The 18,118-nt window shown below is 37.5% G+C and overlaps 1 protein-coding gene across 1 annotated transcript; it reads left to right on the forward strand.

Annotated features, from left to right (window-relative positions):
• The first annotated feature begins 314 nt into the window (after window positions 1–314).
• Window positions 315–7,927, forward strand: LOC131011238 (E3 ubiquitin-protein ligase COP1-like). Its single transcript, XM_057939028.1, has 13 exons — window positions 315–822; window positions 1,868–1,945; window positions 2,607–2,762; window positions 3,298–3,657; window positions 4,053–4,210; window positions 4,291–4,356; window positions 5,044–5,122; window positions 5,464–5,619; window positions 5,733–5,831; window positions 6,468–6,572; window positions 6,687–6,866; window positions 7,292–7,402; window positions 7,492–7,927. Exons 1-13 carry the CDS (start codon window positions 514–516, stop codon window positions 7,660–7,662), a joined length of 2,028 nt encoding a protein of 675 aa, XP_057795011.1. The 5' UTR covers window positions 315–513; the 3' UTR covers window positions 7,663–7,927.
• The last annotated feature ends 10,191 nt before the right edge of the window (window positions 7,928–18,118 follow it).

Genomic DNA, 18,118 nt, shown 5'->3' on the forward strand with positions numbered 1-18,118 from the left:
TTTAAAAGTCTGGAACAAATACACCTAGATTTCTGCAGACTTTTAAAAGTCTGGAACGAATACACCCAGACTTTTAAAATCCATAGAAATCTATTAAACTCCACGATTTGTATGGATTTTAAAAAGTCTGAAATGAATACACCCAGATTTATATGGACTTTTAAAAGTCTGGAACAGATACACCTAGATTTCTGCAGACTTTTAAAAGTCTGGAACGAATACACCCAGACTTTTAAAATCCATAGAAATCTATTAAACTCCACAACTAATACACCCCCCTAAATAATGAGAGAATTTTAAAAAGGAAAAGGCGAAAATTGAAAGCCCGCGTAACGTGGTGAATTTCCACCCATAGAAATCTCCCCTGCCGCTCTCGCACACACACACACACAAGTAACGTCCTCCTCTCCTTTCTTCACTCCTACGGAAAACGCCTCCACGCAGACGCGCGAGCCACCGCACAATTCACGCATGCATCTGTAGACCTGCCAGAATAAGCAGATTTCGAGCAGAATGGGCGGCCAGAGCACTTCAATCGGCGCTCTGGTGCCCACTGTGAAGTCCGAGCAGGCGGAAGAGGCTCCCGTGGCTCCGCCGTCGACTTCGACGGCGCCGGAGAAGGATCGGGGGGCGGAGGAGGCGGAGAAAGACATTCTGTGCCCGATATGCATGCAGATTATCAAGGATGCCTTTCTGACGGCGTGCGGACATAGTTTTTGCTACATGTGTATCGTGACGCATCTGCAGAACAAGAGTGACTGTCCGTGTTGCTCTCAGTTCCTCACTAAGACTCATCTCTACCCTAATTTTCTCCTCAATAAGGTTTGTTTTGATAATTCTGTTGAAATGATCGAATATACAGCTGCGTTGTATGGTAAAATTGGCGAGTTTAGTAGTCTACATTTGTGTAATATGTTTACGAAATTCTCAGTTACTTTTCAGGATTCGTGAGTGTTTTACATTGTTATTTATATTGTTGATGCTTCTTTGATGCTGAATGTACTGAAGCATCGTTAATCGCTTAACATGTGAAGTTGAGATTTGAAGCGAGTTCTCTTGTACTCGATTCTGGATTAGGTGATCATTTTGGGATGTGACCTTTAATCGATTCTTCAGCTTGATTCTGAAATGAACCGATCTTTCAAATATTGAAAAGTCTGTTTTGAGAAGACATACATTCGGCTTAGATTCCAGGAAATGATCAATCAGCTACTAAAATATTCTCTCTCAATCTCGAGCACTCAGTAGAGTTTGTATTCTGGTTTCTGCTAAATTGAATTCGAACTTGTTTTTTGTTAGCCAACTGATGAAGTGAAGGAGAAAGTAGAAAAGTAACTATGTGACCTTGCTGTCAATTTGCATAAAGCAGAGTTGAGCTTCTGAGCAGTCTTGCATTAGACCTGGAACAAATTAGTATTCTAGACTTTGCTAAATACAATGGAGAATGCAGTAAGAAATTAGTATTGATGAATACTAATTTCCAGTCATAATGCATTAGACATCAATCATAATGCATTGTTTCCACTTTCCACTCTGCTTATAGAAATGAAACGAAGAATGAATAACATGATCAAGCTATGAAGTTAGTAAGCCTTATGAAGTGGAAACCCAATGACAACTTCTGTAAGCTTTTTGTTATCATTGATAGTTGGAACTTGTAACTTTTATATAGACATTGATCTGTGATTTATTTATTCTTTGTTCAAGCACAGAAGTCTGAAGCCTTTTGTTTCTAAAACCTTTAGTGCTTTCTATGCATTTTTGAACATTTATTACATAAAGTTTGTTTACTTTTGTAATTGAGCTTATGATGTAGTGTTTCCGAATCTGTGATGGACTTATGGTGCAGTATGCTTCAATGTTGTAGTTACTTGCAAAGACTTCTGCGCGTCAAATAGCTAAAACTTCCACTCCTCTCGAACAACTTCGTCAGGCTCTGGAGCAGGTTAGTTACACAATGATCGAGTAGAGCTTCAAATTGTAACCTTTGTTTCTCCCTTCGTCTTGCATATAATACTACTACTATATTTCTTTCCAGTGGTATTAAATAGAAGTTTGTTTGAGAAGGCTATTCAGTTTATATTCTTAGTTGCTTTGCATGCATATGCTCCTTTGCATCTAACATTGGGTATGGTTGAACTACCATTCCATATCCTTTATTAGAACATACCTATTGGGATGTTGCAATTTACGTAGTTATTCTCTATGTTGCTTGAACTCAGGTGCGGGTGTTGGACACAGGTGCGGGGATATGTGTCCGACTCTTAATTTTTCTAAACTTAGGATACGTGGCCACGGCTAATAAGGATCCGAAATTAGGACACGGGTGCGGGGATACATTTGATTTATAATATAATTTAAAATTAATTATAAAATAATACTAAAAAACTTGAAATCCTATGAAACTGATGACACCTTGTTTGCAGTCTAATAGTAAAATTTGAGGATACAATATTATCTGCATGAAGTCCTGCCAGTCTTGAACGGAAATCTGTTCTTTTCCTAGATCTTGTTCTTTTTGGTACCCAAGTTACAAATTGAATGTTCTGTCTACTCCATGCTTACATACTTTTGTAAGAATGTGATTGTAAATGATATCTGGACAGGGATGTGAAACATCAGTTAAGGATCTTGAGAGCCTCCTGCATGTTATTGTTGAGAAGAAAAAGAAAATGGAGCAAGAAGAAGCTGAGACAAATATGCAGATTTTGCTTGACTTTCTGGTTTTCTTGAAAAAGAAAAAACTTGATGAACTCAATGAGGTGCTTTGATCTTAATGCTTTTTACTTTACAGCTTTGTTGTCTTCATAGTTGTGCTAGCTTGTTTATACTTCTGCACCTGTATTGTAACATTTTTTTCATCATGATCTGCTAATATGTCAGTAAATTATGCCATTTGAGCTATTATTATATTATCAGATATGTGCTTGCCACAATATCAACCACTGGAATTGCAGTTATGATAAGATTCATGTTGGATGACATGATATCGGCAATCACTCTTTAGGTGTCTGATTCTAAGATAAAAAAAGCGAAGATCGTGGCAATGAATTCTGACAATGTTGTCTGCCTCATAATAAAGATTGCTTGGCTGTATATGTCTCATGCAGTATTTATGTATATAATATATTAATATTGTAAGTAATGGCCTATTATGTCAGCAAATTGTGCTATTTATGGCCTATCCAAGGTTCACTGCAGATGCAGCCCATGAAGATATTAGTCCTCAATTCAGAGTATGATCTCTTTTTTTTTTCAAAAACAAAAAAAAAAATTGATTTTCCATTTATCCTACAGATACAATCCGACCTCCAGTACATAAAACAAGATATTCATGCTGTGGAGAAACGTCGAATAGAGTTGTATCATAGAAGAGATAGATACTCTGCAAAAATGAGAATGCTTTCTGATGATCCAAATTCAAAGTCTCTATGGCCATTGTTGATGGATAAACATAGAGATGCCACCACTGTCTCTAGGATTACTGCACCAGATCAGGTCCGCTTGAGTTCTAGCGTGTCCAAAAATCAGAAAGTTGATTTAAGATCTTCTACAAGCCCTTTAACCCCATGGAAGGATGCTTCTGGTGTGTCAGATAACCAAAATCTCAGTCAATCTGGACTGGCATTGGCAAGAAAGAGGCGGGTCCATGCACAGGTTGGTTATGATTTGCTAATCAACATAGATGCATTTATATTATGTGCTTTTAATTCCCTAGAAAGAGCTAAACAACTTACATATGTTGTTGAGGAAAATCTTTCTGTCAAAGAACTGTGATATCCAGAAAATGCTCTTTGGCAAAGGGCTAATTGTAGAAATACTAATTTTCCGACATGAAGTTGAAGTCCATTTTTGTTGGGATGCTTGGCATCCTAGTTTTTTAAAAGTACTTTGGCGTGTCAGTAGCCCACTGCTTGCTGCATTACCCTAAAGACCGTCTCAGTTGACGAGTCTCCAGAGTCAGTAGGTATAAAATCATTATGAAATGCATGCTTTGATTGAACTTGATATCTCCTTTTCTGCTATTGTAATACTCGTTTCTATTGCTACAGTTCAATGAGCTACAAGACTGTTACTTGCAAAAACGAAGATACTGGTCAAGACTACCTTCAACACAGCAAGACCGAGATTCAACTGGTGTAACCAGAGAAGGTTACACAGAAGGACTTGTGGATTTTCAGTCTGTTCTGTCAACCTTCACAAGATACAGGTGTAACCTTAGGCGCTTATCCTAGTTTCTCTACTTGACTGAAACCTCACTAACTAATCAAGTTTTGGTTGGTTAATCAGTCGGTTGCGGGTTGTAGCTGAACTAAGACAAGGCGATTTGTTTCACTCAGCTAACATTGTGTCCAGGTTAGCAGGGTGATTTCTATATACTTTTGCTGGGGTGTGTTAGGTATTGCATGGAATATTTTCATTTTTGCCTCGTTATTCTACCTTACAGATAGTGCCACAAAATTAGGAGGCACTTTGGCTACTCTTTAGACATACAATGTTTATTGAGTCCATTGTTTGAAGCTCCATCTGTTAAGGTCAACCAGACAGATTACGTTGCGAATAGATGGTATCCTGTCTGTTTCACGAGTGACAGCTGGTGGAATGCTTATAATTGTCATTTACGTAAAATTCCAGATTAGAAATTCCTGATTTTGTAGCAACAACCTTATAGCTCAAGTGGTTAACTACTACCAATTTCAGTCCTTAATTCCTCTTTTTCCAACTCAAACCCGAGAGCGAGAGAGAGAGGAATTCCTGTTATTGGTTTCTTTCGCCAACCAACAGTTAAACTTGAAGAACTGAGAGTGAGAACACATAGTTAGTATTTTCCCTATTCCACCTAAATAGATTGGTGCTTGACATGACAGAATCTCCATCTTTGTAATCAGAACAAACTTAAATTACTAAGCCAGGATTTTCATTTATTTCTGCCTAGGATGAAGAGATTACCTACTCTTTCATTTTCATGCTTTTGCCCTGTGGCTATGGGGTCAAGTGCAATAATCTATTTATACTTAAAGAATGATTTATTTCCCTTTGCAGTATAGAATTCGACCGAGATGATGAATTGTTTGCTACTGCTGGAGTGTCACGACGTATCAAGATTTTTGAATTTTCTTCGGTATGTGGGATTTGTGTTGCTTCAATTTATCCATTCTGGGTTGTTTGTATCTCAGTACAAACAGCATAGTTTTATGTTCGTTATACTTGGAATTATCACTTATGACACTCTTTTGAGTTTTTATACTTTTGTGCATGTTACAAGATTCATGATTTGGTTGCTTAATTAATTAAGTTATGTAGATTAGACTACAAATCATTTGGAGTTGAAATTCTAAGTGAGGTTGCTCCAATATTCATTTGGCATCATCCAGTGCCTTGTTGTAGTCCTTTCTTTTACTCTTCTACTTAAAGTTTCCAATTTTAAATATAAGTTCTCATATAAATGCAATTGCTTTCCAGGTAGTTAATGAACCTGCTGATGTTCAATGTCCAGTTGCGGAAATGTTGACGCGATCGAAACTCAGCTGTTTAAGCTGGAACAAGTACACTAAAAGTCATATAGCCAGCAGTGACTACGAAGGGATAGTAACCGTTTGGGATGTGACCACTCGACAGGTACTGTACATGTAATTGAATTGGTCTTCTTCATTATAGTTCTGCAGAACAAAGTCTCACAATTCACATACATGGACTCACTGTAAAACTACATTGTCTGAAATTTTATTCAGAGCGTGATGGAATATGAGGAACATGAAAAACGTGCCTGGAGTGTTGATTTCTCGCCAACAGAATCTTCAATGCTAGTCTCGGGAAGTGATGATTGCAAGGTATTTGTGAGGCAAATTTATTGTTCTTGTGTCTTAAGTTATGCTGCATAAACAAGTGGGAATTGCATTTCCGTTGAAGGGTTGCCTTTAGAAACACCACAATTTAGCTATATATATATTTCCTGTGTGCTATGTTTTTCTTTTTCCCCCTTACCTTCACCTATCTCGATAAAATCTAACAACCAATTGAGGTGAGGCTATTATAAGGTGTCAGAGAGATGATGCAATAAAAAGAATAATTAGAAGCAAACTGCACCCATCCATTTAGATTTTTCATGCCCCCTTTTTGCTGTTCCGTTGAACAGAAAAGAGAAGGAAGAAAAACAAAGAACAAAAGAAAGAACAGGAAAGAAAAAGAGTGATAAGAAAGAATGAAGAAGAGATGAAATTTCATAATATTTATGCCAGAAAACAAATCGATATTGTGGGACATGTTTGTAACTTAGAGCTTGAGCAGTGCAGACTTGCAGTTATCCTTTCTTATGATGTACTTCATTTTGACTTTCCCAGGTTAAAAAGGCTCATTGTGATAACTGACAAGTTTGTCCAGATTTTCTACCTTAAAATTTGAATGCTTGTTACTGAAGTTCCCTTCCATAACTTGGTTATTTTATGATATCTTCAAATTCTCAACAGGTCAAAGTATGGTGTACGAAACAGGAGGCAAGTGCTCTCAACATTGATATGAAAGCCAACATATGCTCTGTCAAATATAACCCTGGATCTAGTGTTCATATAGCGGTAATATCATTGGTCATATTTTTGAAAGCACTCTCATTGGATTCGTGATTCTGATAGTCAAGCTAGCCAGCCATGAAGTATATGTATGAAGTTGTTTGCTCTTGTCCCTTACAGGTTGGCTCTGCAGATCACAATATTTATTACTATGACTTGAGAAATATAAGCCAGCCATTACATATATTAAGTGGTCATAGAAAGGCGGTATCATATGTGAAATTTTTGTCCAACAATGAGCTTGGTTCAGCATCTACAGACAATACATTGCGCTTGTGGGATGTCACGGAAAATACACCTGTAAGTTTCTATTCTTTATTCACTGTTCACTTCAGTGTCGTCATACTAAGGGCAGCATAATTTTTTCTGCTTCCAGCAGGCTCACATCCTAAGCTTTTAGTTATTGAAACTTTAACCTTTTTGTTTATATATGATTCTGAACCATCCAAATTTCTCAACTAGTAGTATGGAAGAGAAGTTAAATAGTACAACTTTGGTACAGTATAATCAAAGTTGCAGTGCTGTGGAGCATTAGTGGTCTGTGTTATAACTTATAAATGTGATGATGCACTCAAGTTTCCAATCTTTGCTTGATATGCGAAATAGCGCTGAACTCAACCTCCCCCCCAACTATATTTTTTTTCTATCTAGGCTAATCATCAAAAGTAAATGCCCCCTGAGTGTTTAGAACTGATTCACATTCATACGTCTTATATTTCCTTCAGCTACGCATATTTAGGGGCCATGCAAATGAGAAGAATTTCGTGGGCCTCTCTGTTAACAGTGAGTACCTAGCCTGTGGCAGTGAAACTAATGAAGTATATGCATATCACAAGGTACCGGTTGTTGGATCCACACGCTCTTGTATATCTAACTAATTCACCTAGGAAAAATCTTATAGTCAACGAGTCTGGTGTTTCTGCAGGCTATATCGAGACCAGCAGCGTGGCATAGATTTGTGAATTCTGGTACTGATGAAGCGGAAGACGAACCTGTATCGTACTTCATTAGTGCTGTGTGTTGGAAGAGTGATAGCCCAACAATGTTGACAGCAAACAGTCAAGGAACAATTAAGGTTCTTGTACTTGCTCCCTGATTCAGGAAAACAATACTGGTAATTTATTAGGAAAATATAGGAGTGAACAAGATTCTACATGTAATTATCTCTCTAGATATCCAACTTGTGGAATAGCCATTTGTTGGGTTTCAGCCAAATTTTATAGATGCGATTGGAGTTTAATTACCACCTCAAGTTTGCGTGGTTGCTTTATTTTGATGTCTATTCTTTCCAATCTTCGCCCAGACCCAGTGTACTGATTGACTGATTTTGCGAGTTCATGTTTATTTAGTTTTTTCGTTTAGTGTGGTGCCGGCACTTGGGATACTCATCCCTTCCAATTTTTGTGTCCTAATTTATACTATATTTTTTACTTCGATTTTGATAAATTTTGATTTATTTTTTATATATATATTTGTTTCGAAAAGTTCTCTAACGAAAGGAAAGTTCGAAATGTTGATGAATAGTAAGATTGGGTGGGGTTCAACAAAGAAAGGCATAAGTATAGAGATTAAAGAATTAATCTCTACCATTAAAACCGCTTAATCAAGCGGTTGAAATTAAAAGATTTTAGATATTTTAAATTCCTAAACCAAAAATTGGAATATTATTTTTAATTGGAAAAGGGCTTTAAAGTAACTATCCATTAGTTAAAAACTGAACGGACGAAAATTACCCCCCCATTTACTCTCACTTCTCTTCTTCGAATGAACCTACAATCTGTAGGGTTTTCAGATTGTTCGACGAGATTTACTTCATTCCCATTTACAGATTTTCGAACATGAAATCTCCTTTATTTTCGATTGTTCAATGATTTTGTTCGGCGATTTGGAATAGAGGTTTTCTGCTTGAAGTCGCCGCGTTTGCTGAATCTGAACAGGTGAGGCGTTGCGTTTCCGAATTTTAATTGAAAATCTTTTGGGTTTTAGGAATTTTTAATCGAATAAGGTTTAGGATTTTCAAGATTCAATCATTGATTAGGGATTTTTGGGGTTTAGGGATTTTTAATCGAATTGGTTGATTTTTGTTTGTTCCGTCGATTATGATTTTTGAATGCTATATTGTTGTAGACAAATTGTAGGATATGGCTTCTGAAAACGGGAAAGAGAAGGATTTAGATGGTATGAGTGTATATTCGAAATGTTTCATGTTTTGTTTATGTAGAATTTGATGGGTGAAGTGGCCATCAGAGGAGTTAGTGAGGCTTGAGCTAGATATCAACAGGGGTGATCCCACTTGATGCGTCATCAGGAACAAGGGTAAGAATATTCCACCCATTTTCTTAATTTTTATTGTTATTGCTTGTAAACCATAATTTTTATTGAGTTGTGATGCATCTAGGTTTTGCATATATATATATATATATATATTTTAAAATTTGTTCATGTATCTTGGAGTGGTCTTCTCTTTACAGCTCTTGATTTACAATTTTTGTGTGCTAGCTGAAAAGGCTATGAAGGAAGAAACAACAACAAGCTTTGCTAGGAGGAACCGTCTATTGAAAATCGAACCACAGGTCCAGAAGTGGTGGTTAGAGGGTGATGTGTTTCGGGCTGATCCAAAGGACCCTCCACCCAAAGCTATTATATTCATGAATAATATTACTTTATTCAGTAAAATATTATCTTATTCACAATTTATGAGTATCATATAAATTATTCAGTAAACTATTTTCCTTATTCGCATGAATATGATTTTTATTCGGTACGCATTGAACAATATTCGAATACGATATATTTATGAACAATCCTACTTTATTCAACAAAATATTTTTTTTATTCACAATTTATGAGTACTTATTCAGCAAATTAATATTGTTATTCGCAAAAATATAATTCTTATTCGGTGCGTTTTTACAATATTCAACTACAACATAATTATTGTTTATCGTAAAGAGAAAGTTATTCAGCAAATTAATATCCTTATTCGTAAAAATATAATTTTTATTTAGGTACATTTTGGACACTATTCAAATACAATATAATTATTGTTTATCGCACAAAGAAAGTTATTCGGCAAATTAATATTCTTATTCGCAAAAATATAATTCTTATTTAGATACATTGTGAACAATATTCAAATACACTATAATAATTGTTTATCGCACAAAGAAAGTTATTCAGCAAATTAATATCCTTATTCGCAAAAAAATAATTCTTATTTAGGTACATTGTGAACAATATATTTTTAAAATTTTACAGTTCATTATTAATGAATAAAAGTAATAAATTTAAAAATATTTATATTTATTAATAAAATATTAAATTTTTAATACATATAATATTCCCCGTGCATCACAGGGGAGGAATACTAGTACTAATGAAAAAGTTAAAATGATACAAATGTACTAATGAAAAAAATAAAATGCTACATGAATTACTAATTTTATTTAAGTGATTAAGACTTAAATTCTGCATAATTAATTAATGGATTAATAAAAATATAAATTAGGTGAAGATTCTATTATTTATTGAGATAAAATTAATTTGTGATTACAGATTAAAATTATTTGAACAAATAAAAAATTTGGATGAATGAAAAATATTTTTTTACATATTAAAACAAATCGTTAATCGAAATATTAGTAACAAATAAATCTATTATAGCTATTTATACACATATAAAATACACATTAATTGCTATAAATAAAGATATTATCGGCAGAGTCCACAAGATATTGACTAAATTATAGGGATTCATCAAATCTTGCCATAAGTAATAAAGATATTATCGGCTACAAGATAACCTGAGATTACAATTATAACCTTTTTAAATATTGCAGGAAATTAAATTGTGATTTATCTCCACCGTTAGATTCAACAAAATTAATGCCTTTGATGTATTCTTTATTCTCTATACATATGTCATTCTTTATTGATCCATTCCCTAGTAAGATTAATCTTTTGTTTATTTAGAGTGTTTGAGTTTATAAGGTTAATAGTCGAAAAATATACGAACTTTCACCGAATTTGCATATTGCACATGACCTTCAAAAATAGCTTCAGAATACACCACCTTTTAATTTAATTGCAAATTGTACACGGCGAAAGTTTCGATTACTTTTAAGTTTGACCGGCGATGACGTGGACAGTATTTAACGTACATGGCATTACACGTGGATTTTTTACACGTGTGGCTCCACAATACACACTTTTTTTTGACATGGCATTACTCTTAATATTAAAAAAAATTGAAAAAAACAAAATTGAAGAAGTCGGAAACCCAAAACCCCTCTTTCCAAAATCTCGCTCCGGCCTCTCACCTCCGCGACAGATCCGCCTCTGCGGCCCTAATCTTTGGCGCCGCCTCTCACCTCCGACCCATTTATTCTCTCGCTCAAACTCAGGTGGAAATCTTCTTCTAAACCGAGCCCTAGCTCTCTCTCGTTCTCCGTCTGTAAGTGAACCGCTGTCATTGCCAAGGGGCCGGCGAGGACTGACGATTGGCCGTCGTTCCACGGCCTCTTCCTTCGCCCCTCTGTTCCTCTTCAAATTCTTCTTCTCCTCTCTGAAATTCTTCTTCAAATTCTTCTTCTCATCTGTTCATCTTCAAACCCTCCTCTCCTTCATCCTTCTCCGCCGCGCGCCCCCCCTTAAAACCCTCCTCCGGCGCGGCGGCCGAGCGGAAGTAGCGGAGGATTTGAGTGGTCTGTGACTCGTGTATGAAGTGAGAGGCACACCAGATCTGGGCTCATGTACAGACCTAGGGATTCTCCACTGAAGTGAGAGGCACACCACTGAAAGGCACACTCTAGCTGAAGTGGTGTTAATACTCTTAATTGTTTGAGTCTCTTGAACAGGTAGACTGGACATTGAATGCAATAATGACTGAAGATGTCAGCTCAACTGTAGACTTGCTCGACTGAAGGCTATGCACAAGTCCAGAACACACTAAGAGATGCAGACTCAACTGAAAGCTCCCAACTGAAAGAAACTACATCAGAAGCAATTGAGGAATCTACGAGTCATGGCATTCGCCTCAAATGAAGAAGGGAAGGCCACATGGATAATCTTCAAGACATGCTGCAGAAGTCAGAAGCGTTGACTTTAAAAGATGGAATTTCCTCTCATGTGTAAAAGCCTGCAACATCCGTACTAAAGGACAAGAAGACCATTTCTCCATCCATCAAAGAGAAATGAAGACAGAGAACCTGAAGCAGATTGAGACGTTATCTCATAACGACAGGATTCGAAGAAGAGATCTCCACCAACAGATCTATTCTTTAGAGCTGTCTATAAATAGCTCAGGAGGATACCCCAAGTACCGGGGGGGGGGAAAGAGAGAGAGAAAATCCAATTCAATCATTAATGTAAAAGCTACATCGAAAGATCAATTCGAGCTAAACCTTCACAAGCATTGAATCGAAGAAGAGAATAAATAGAGATCATACAATCATAATGGCTGATTACAAGAACTCTCTTAGAATCTCTAGGCAATCAATAGATATATCTTTAGCCTAGTTGATGATTACTTGAGAGCATGTTCTCAGTAATCCTAGTTGATTATTACGTAACCTTTTCCTTTTTGAGAGAAGAGTGTTTGTAATAGAGTTCGAGACTAAGACCGAACTCAGGGGTTGTTTAGTACCGTTAAACTAAACAGATGGTTCCTTGGCACCAATAAAGCCAAGTGGTTTTTATTTAGTACCAGAAAACTAAACTGTTAGGTCCCTTGGCACCCGGCAAGCCAAGTGGTTGTTGTTTAGTACTAGAAAATTAAACTAGACGGTTACCTTGGTACCAGTTAAACCAAGAGGGAGTTCACATTAAAGGTTTTGGCTCCAATTACCTTAGCATTAGCTGATTGGACACGACAGTGTCAGGGCGTGCTAAGTGTTAAACCCAATTCAGAGTGGATTGGTAGGTTTGCTGTGCACCTTTATGCATAAGCCCAGAGTGTTTGTCAGACAAATAATCTGGATGTGGATGTAGGAAAGATGTTTCCGAACCACGTTAAAAATCCTTGTGTTCTTTATCTGCTTTCAGTTATTTCTTTGTTTGTGCTAAACTGTTTTCAACTGAACTGTATTAACTGAAAAGTATTAGTAAGGATTCTACCAGTGACAAACTCTTTTCTAAAGGCTATTCACACTAAGTTTAAATTCCGCTGCTGAGTTATTAATCCTACTGACGACTGATAGTCAGAGATATTAATAACTCTACTCTGTTTTACAAACTAGACTGAAGCCTTACTTGGATATCAGTTAAACCCAAGGCTCGACTGATGTCACTTTACTGAAGTATTAGTATCAGTCTACAACCTATTTCTAACTGAAATTCGGTTAAGTTAGTTTTGTTTGCGAAAAATAGCCCACATGTGTATTCTCCCCCCTCCCCCCCATACACCTGTCAATCAACCCTCCGGGACCCCAACAACATATTTTTTTATAATCTTATATGTAACAATTATTTTGTAAATATTATTCAACTATGATTTGTATTCATTAAATAAAAGTTAATCTCTTTCGATTTTCTCTCTATAACAAAGATTTTCCTTTTTTAGCAAAAAATTTTATTCTCTAATTTATAAGCTTAATTATTCAAAATTATTTAACAATTTATAAGTTTTTGAGAAATTACATCTTATAAGCTCTTTAAAATATGTTTAGTCAAACACCCTCTTAGATGGATTGAAACTTTGAGATATCTCAAAACCCTTGATTATTTATATCACTTAAATTAGTTTTACTTGATTCATATTCCATTGAAATGATAAAATTACAGAAATTCTATTTTTAAAGATAAAAATACTTAATCATCTTATTGTAGAAAAAATGCTTAAAAATGTTTATCAAATGGTGATTGACTATATTTAATTTGGTCAGTTCGTTCTTAACATAGAAAACTCATATTTATCAACCTTAAACTTAAATCGTGCGTGCCCCAAACAACAAGAATAGAAGAAAGTGGAAACATAGACATGTGATATATGACAATAGTGACTTCAATATATATATATATATATATATATATATATATATATATATATTATCTTTCAACCACATGCAAGTATATAACTGTTGGTTTTTGTATACTGAAAGCAAGAACGTTTTATGCCATGTATACAATGTTTCCTAAGTTTACTATTTAATCTCCTATCTGATTGTGTTCATGATTGCATATGTATATCCTTTTATCTCTATATAAGTAGATTATATGGTGTGTTGTAGATCACAGAAGATTATATAATTGGAATAACCTTAACATATATAAACTGATCACAGCCGAGATGACTCTAGGACGAGTCGTTGGTTTAGGCTGCAGTATAGATGGAAGTAGTTTGTCTTGGCTACTTATTTATACTGGTACGTCGTAACGTATTGATAGGATCACAGTGAGATGTATTCTTCTGTCTGACATAAGTGAAGAATAAGATCTCGGTGACTTAATAAGATCTTAATACTAATAAGGTTTCAGATATATATATTGATTCGTGTATCACTTTGATTTACGATGGGTGAGAGTTACATATTAACTTGAGTACTCTGTATCTTGGGTGATAGCGGTTAATATATGATATTTGGTAATCTGTATTAGAAACCGTATCCAGTATAGGTGACTCAACCTAGAACACCTCTAGTTTGACTTGCAATAGAACAAGGACATTCTAGTGATGGTAAGTTGACCCAGTGTCATCTCTCAAGGAAAGTCTTAAAGGGCTTCTAGTAGTATCGTGGGAAAAAGTAATAAAAGAAAGAAGTAAAGAGTTTGATTATTAATCTAGAACTGAAACTTAAAACTGAATTAAAACCGAATTGTAAAATTACTAGGCGAATTAAATTATTAACCCTAGGCAGAATTAAAACAACTTAAATAAAATCTAACTTAAGAAATTAAGTACTTGTAAATTAAAAATAAAACTAATCTAGGCATGAAATTAAAGTGCATAATTTAAATTGCATAATTAAAAAGAAAGCATAAACATGAACTAAAAACATAAACATGATTAAACGAAAATAAATTGAATTGAAATACGAAATACCGTAAATGTCTTGAACGTGTAATTGTGTCACGCAATCACAATCCAATAAATAACTAAAACTTAACTAAATCGAAAACTAACTAAAAACAATGAATTTTCAATACTATGAAAAAGAACTATGAAAGCAATAAATTCTAAATTTCGGATGCCAAGAGATCTCAAGAATGGAGTCTAAAACTATAGCAAAAGATAGATGATTTTACAATAGAAATGAAACCCTATTTATAGACCTAGCTCTGATGAGAATAAGCATAGCTAGAAAGTAATCGGTGCTGGCAAGAATAAACATAGCTGGAAAGTAATGGTGCTGGCAAGAATATGCGGAGCTGGAAAGAATAAACATAGCTCTGGAAAGTGAACTCCTATGATTATGCTTGGGAAAGGTAGTCAGCGTTGGCGAAATAGGCGGAGCTGGAAAGTAGTCAGCGCTGGCATTTATGGGCTGAGTTGAAAATGGCCAGCGCTGGCAGTTATGAGCTGATTTGAAAATGGCCAGCGCTGACAAGAATGGGTGGAGCTGAAAATGGTCAGCGCTGGCAAGAATGAGTTGAGTTGAAAATGGTCAGCGCTGGCATGAATGGGCGGAGCTGAAAATGGTCAGCGCTGGCAAGAATGGGCGGAGCTGAAAATGGTCATCGCTGGCAAGAATGAGTTGAGTTGAAAATGGTCAGCGCTGGCAGTTATGAGCTGAGTTGAAAATGGTCAGCGCTGGCAGTTATGAGCTGAGTTGAAAATGGTCAGCGCTGGCAGTTGACTCTGGCACTAAGCTCTGCTATGTCGATGTCTGCTAAAAATACCATTTTTAGCCCAAAAATCTCCAAAATTGCATTCTTCCATCTATAAACCTAAATCTCCTGCAAAGCATCAAACAAACCATAAAACACACCAATTTCCAGAAGATTTAATTTAAAATATGCACATGCAAACCCCTAAAATTAGAACAATTAAGCATAAATCAACCCCCCCACACTTAGCCTTTTGCTTCTCCTCAAGCAAAATCCATATGAATCCTAGGAAGAGATTGATTTCAACAATGCAAATTTCCATCCAAACATTCACAAAGTCAATTCAAAATTTTATCAACAACACACATCTCTCGATCATGCAAGTAACTCAAAGTTTAAGACGCAACAAAAGAGTAATGCAAGTAATTCGATCAGACCCGATTCTCCGCTAGAAGTGAATTCCCTAATGTGATCACCTTTATAATCAATATCCCCATTTTTCACACTTTTTGTGCTTAAGATTTTCAATAGTTGAGCCAAAATTCATGAAATAAAACCATTTGGATGTAATCCAAAGTCTTTTCACGTGGTTTCCCATGCTCATAGATTTAGTCTAGAGGAGCAGAGACTCAGAGCTGTCACGTTTTCAGAACAGGCCAGATGTTTCAGAGCTGGAATTTTCAGAGTTGGCAATTCGTCCAACATTTTTCACATTTCACAGATAAGATACAATCGTAGGTAATCACACTGACAATACTCCTTCTAGTATCTACCGGACAAATCACGTTTTACTAACTTACAATCATGTTGCAACAAAACTCATAATTCTTTGCATAATCAAGAGACGCATATTAAAAATAAAACAAGAATAACCACCATTCATTCACAAACCCTAAATGCACATCGAAAACCATCTTCTCTTCCACAAATTCATAAAAATTCGCATGAGACAAAGACCAAAAACTAAGCATAGAAGACTAATCTCGCCAATTTTTTTTTTTTTTATTAATTTTTTTTTATTATTATTAATTTTTTTTTTTTTTTAAATATAAGCACAAGAAAACACCCCCACACTAAAAGCATGCCATGTCCTCAGGGAAGAAAAGAAATATGAATAGTTTAGAAAACGTCCCTGATTATCGGCATTGAAAAACTGAAGCATCGTGAGAGGCGGTTAAGAAAGGGCTTTGTCTGTTGCAAGTGGAGAGTGGCAGCATTGATAGCTGCAGAATAGAAAGGCAGCACTGACTCAGCGTGTTGAAGAGCGACACCACGAAGCATTTGGATATCGCCTAATGCGCGCCGTCAGCCCCGCCTTTCAACGCCATCGCCAAATTCGAAATCAAGTCGCCTAACGAGTTCCCCCACGCTAGGGCAGTTCAGCGCTGACGGGTGTTGGGCGCAGCAGGGCAGTGTGGCAGCAGGGCTGAATCTTTGGGAGCGAAGGCACTTGCATTTGGCAGCGCTGGCGTGATGCCGCGCTGAAAATGGAGAGTGAAGGTGCTGGAATTTGGCAGAGCGCAGCGGGCTAGATGGTCAGCGCTGGCGGGGTGGCAGCGCTGGCGGGTGGTCTTGGCAGCGCTGGCGTGCGGCGTTGTTACCTCCTGCCGTGCGTTGTCGGCATCAGGCGGCATTTGCGCTGTCGGGTGCGCTGAGCGGGCTGGCAGCGTTGACGGGAGTGGGCTGTGGCGGGGTGGCAGCGCTGGCGGGTGGCAGCGCTGCCGGGGGCGTGGCTGGGCGTGTAGGCTGGGCGGGGCGTGGCTGGCGGGGTGGCAGCGCTGCCGGGGGCGTGGCTGGGCGTGTGGGCTGGGCGGGGCGTGGCTGGCGGGGTGGCAGCGCTGCCGGGGGCGTGGCTGGGCGTGTGGGCTGGGCGGGGCGTGGCTGGCGGGGTGGCAGCGCTGCCGGGGGCGTGGCTTGCAGCGCTGGGCGGGTGCGTGTGTTGGGTGGCTGGGCGGAGGTGCTGGCAGCGCTGGCGTTCCGTGGCGGGCTGGTCAGCGGGTGGTTGGGCGTTGACGGAGGAGTTAATAAATTTTTCTCTTTTTTTTTTTTTTTTTTTTTTTTTTTTTGAAGATACTCTTTCCCCCAAAATTTGCGACGCTGACTGCTTCACTCAATCGGCCTTGCCTTTATTTGCCAACGCTGACTCTTTCAGCTATTTTCCTTTCTTTTGCCAGCGTTGGCTTTTATGGCGTCTTTTCTCCCTTAGCCATTATTGGCAATTCTTGACCTTAGCTTGGTAACTGTGCCATTATAGGTGCTGACGGGTGAGGGTGGCGGGTGGCGGAGGAGTTCTTGCAGCGCTGACCAATTCGGTTGATTTATGCGGGTGGCAAAAATCAATGCCGATGGAATTGGTCAGCATAAATCAACCGAATGGGCGGGCTGGAGCTAAGGCGCTGGCAGCGCTGGAGTCAAAACATGAACGCCAACATCAAAGTATCCACATGGCAACCAAAACTGAGGAAAGACTCAAAACAAACAACGAAAACAAAGAAAGCAAAAGAAAAATAAAAATTAAAAACAAACCAAAGGTGGGTTGCCTCCCACTAAGCGCTAGAGTTAAAGTCTCCAGCCCGACTTCAGAGTTGAACTTCAGCTAGGGTTGTGCAGAGCTTGAGACTCCACCTCCATAGGCGAGCTCTGGTGCTCGTAGTACGGCATCACTCGATGGCCATTCACTCGGAAACTCTCCTTTGTGTGCTCGTTCAACAGCTCTACCGCACCATGCTCGAACACCTCTTTGAGTAAAAATGGACCGCTCCATCTGGATTTCAGCTTTCCTGGAAATA

This window comes from Salvia miltiorrhiza, chromosome 2, assembly GCF_028751815.1.
Source record: "Salvia miltiorrhiza cultivar Shanhuang (shh) chromosome 2, IMPLAD_Smil_shh, whole genome shotgun sequence".
NCBI lineage: Eukaryota > Viridiplantae > Streptophyta > Magnoliopsida > Lamiales > Lamiaceae > Salvia > Salvia miltiorrhiza.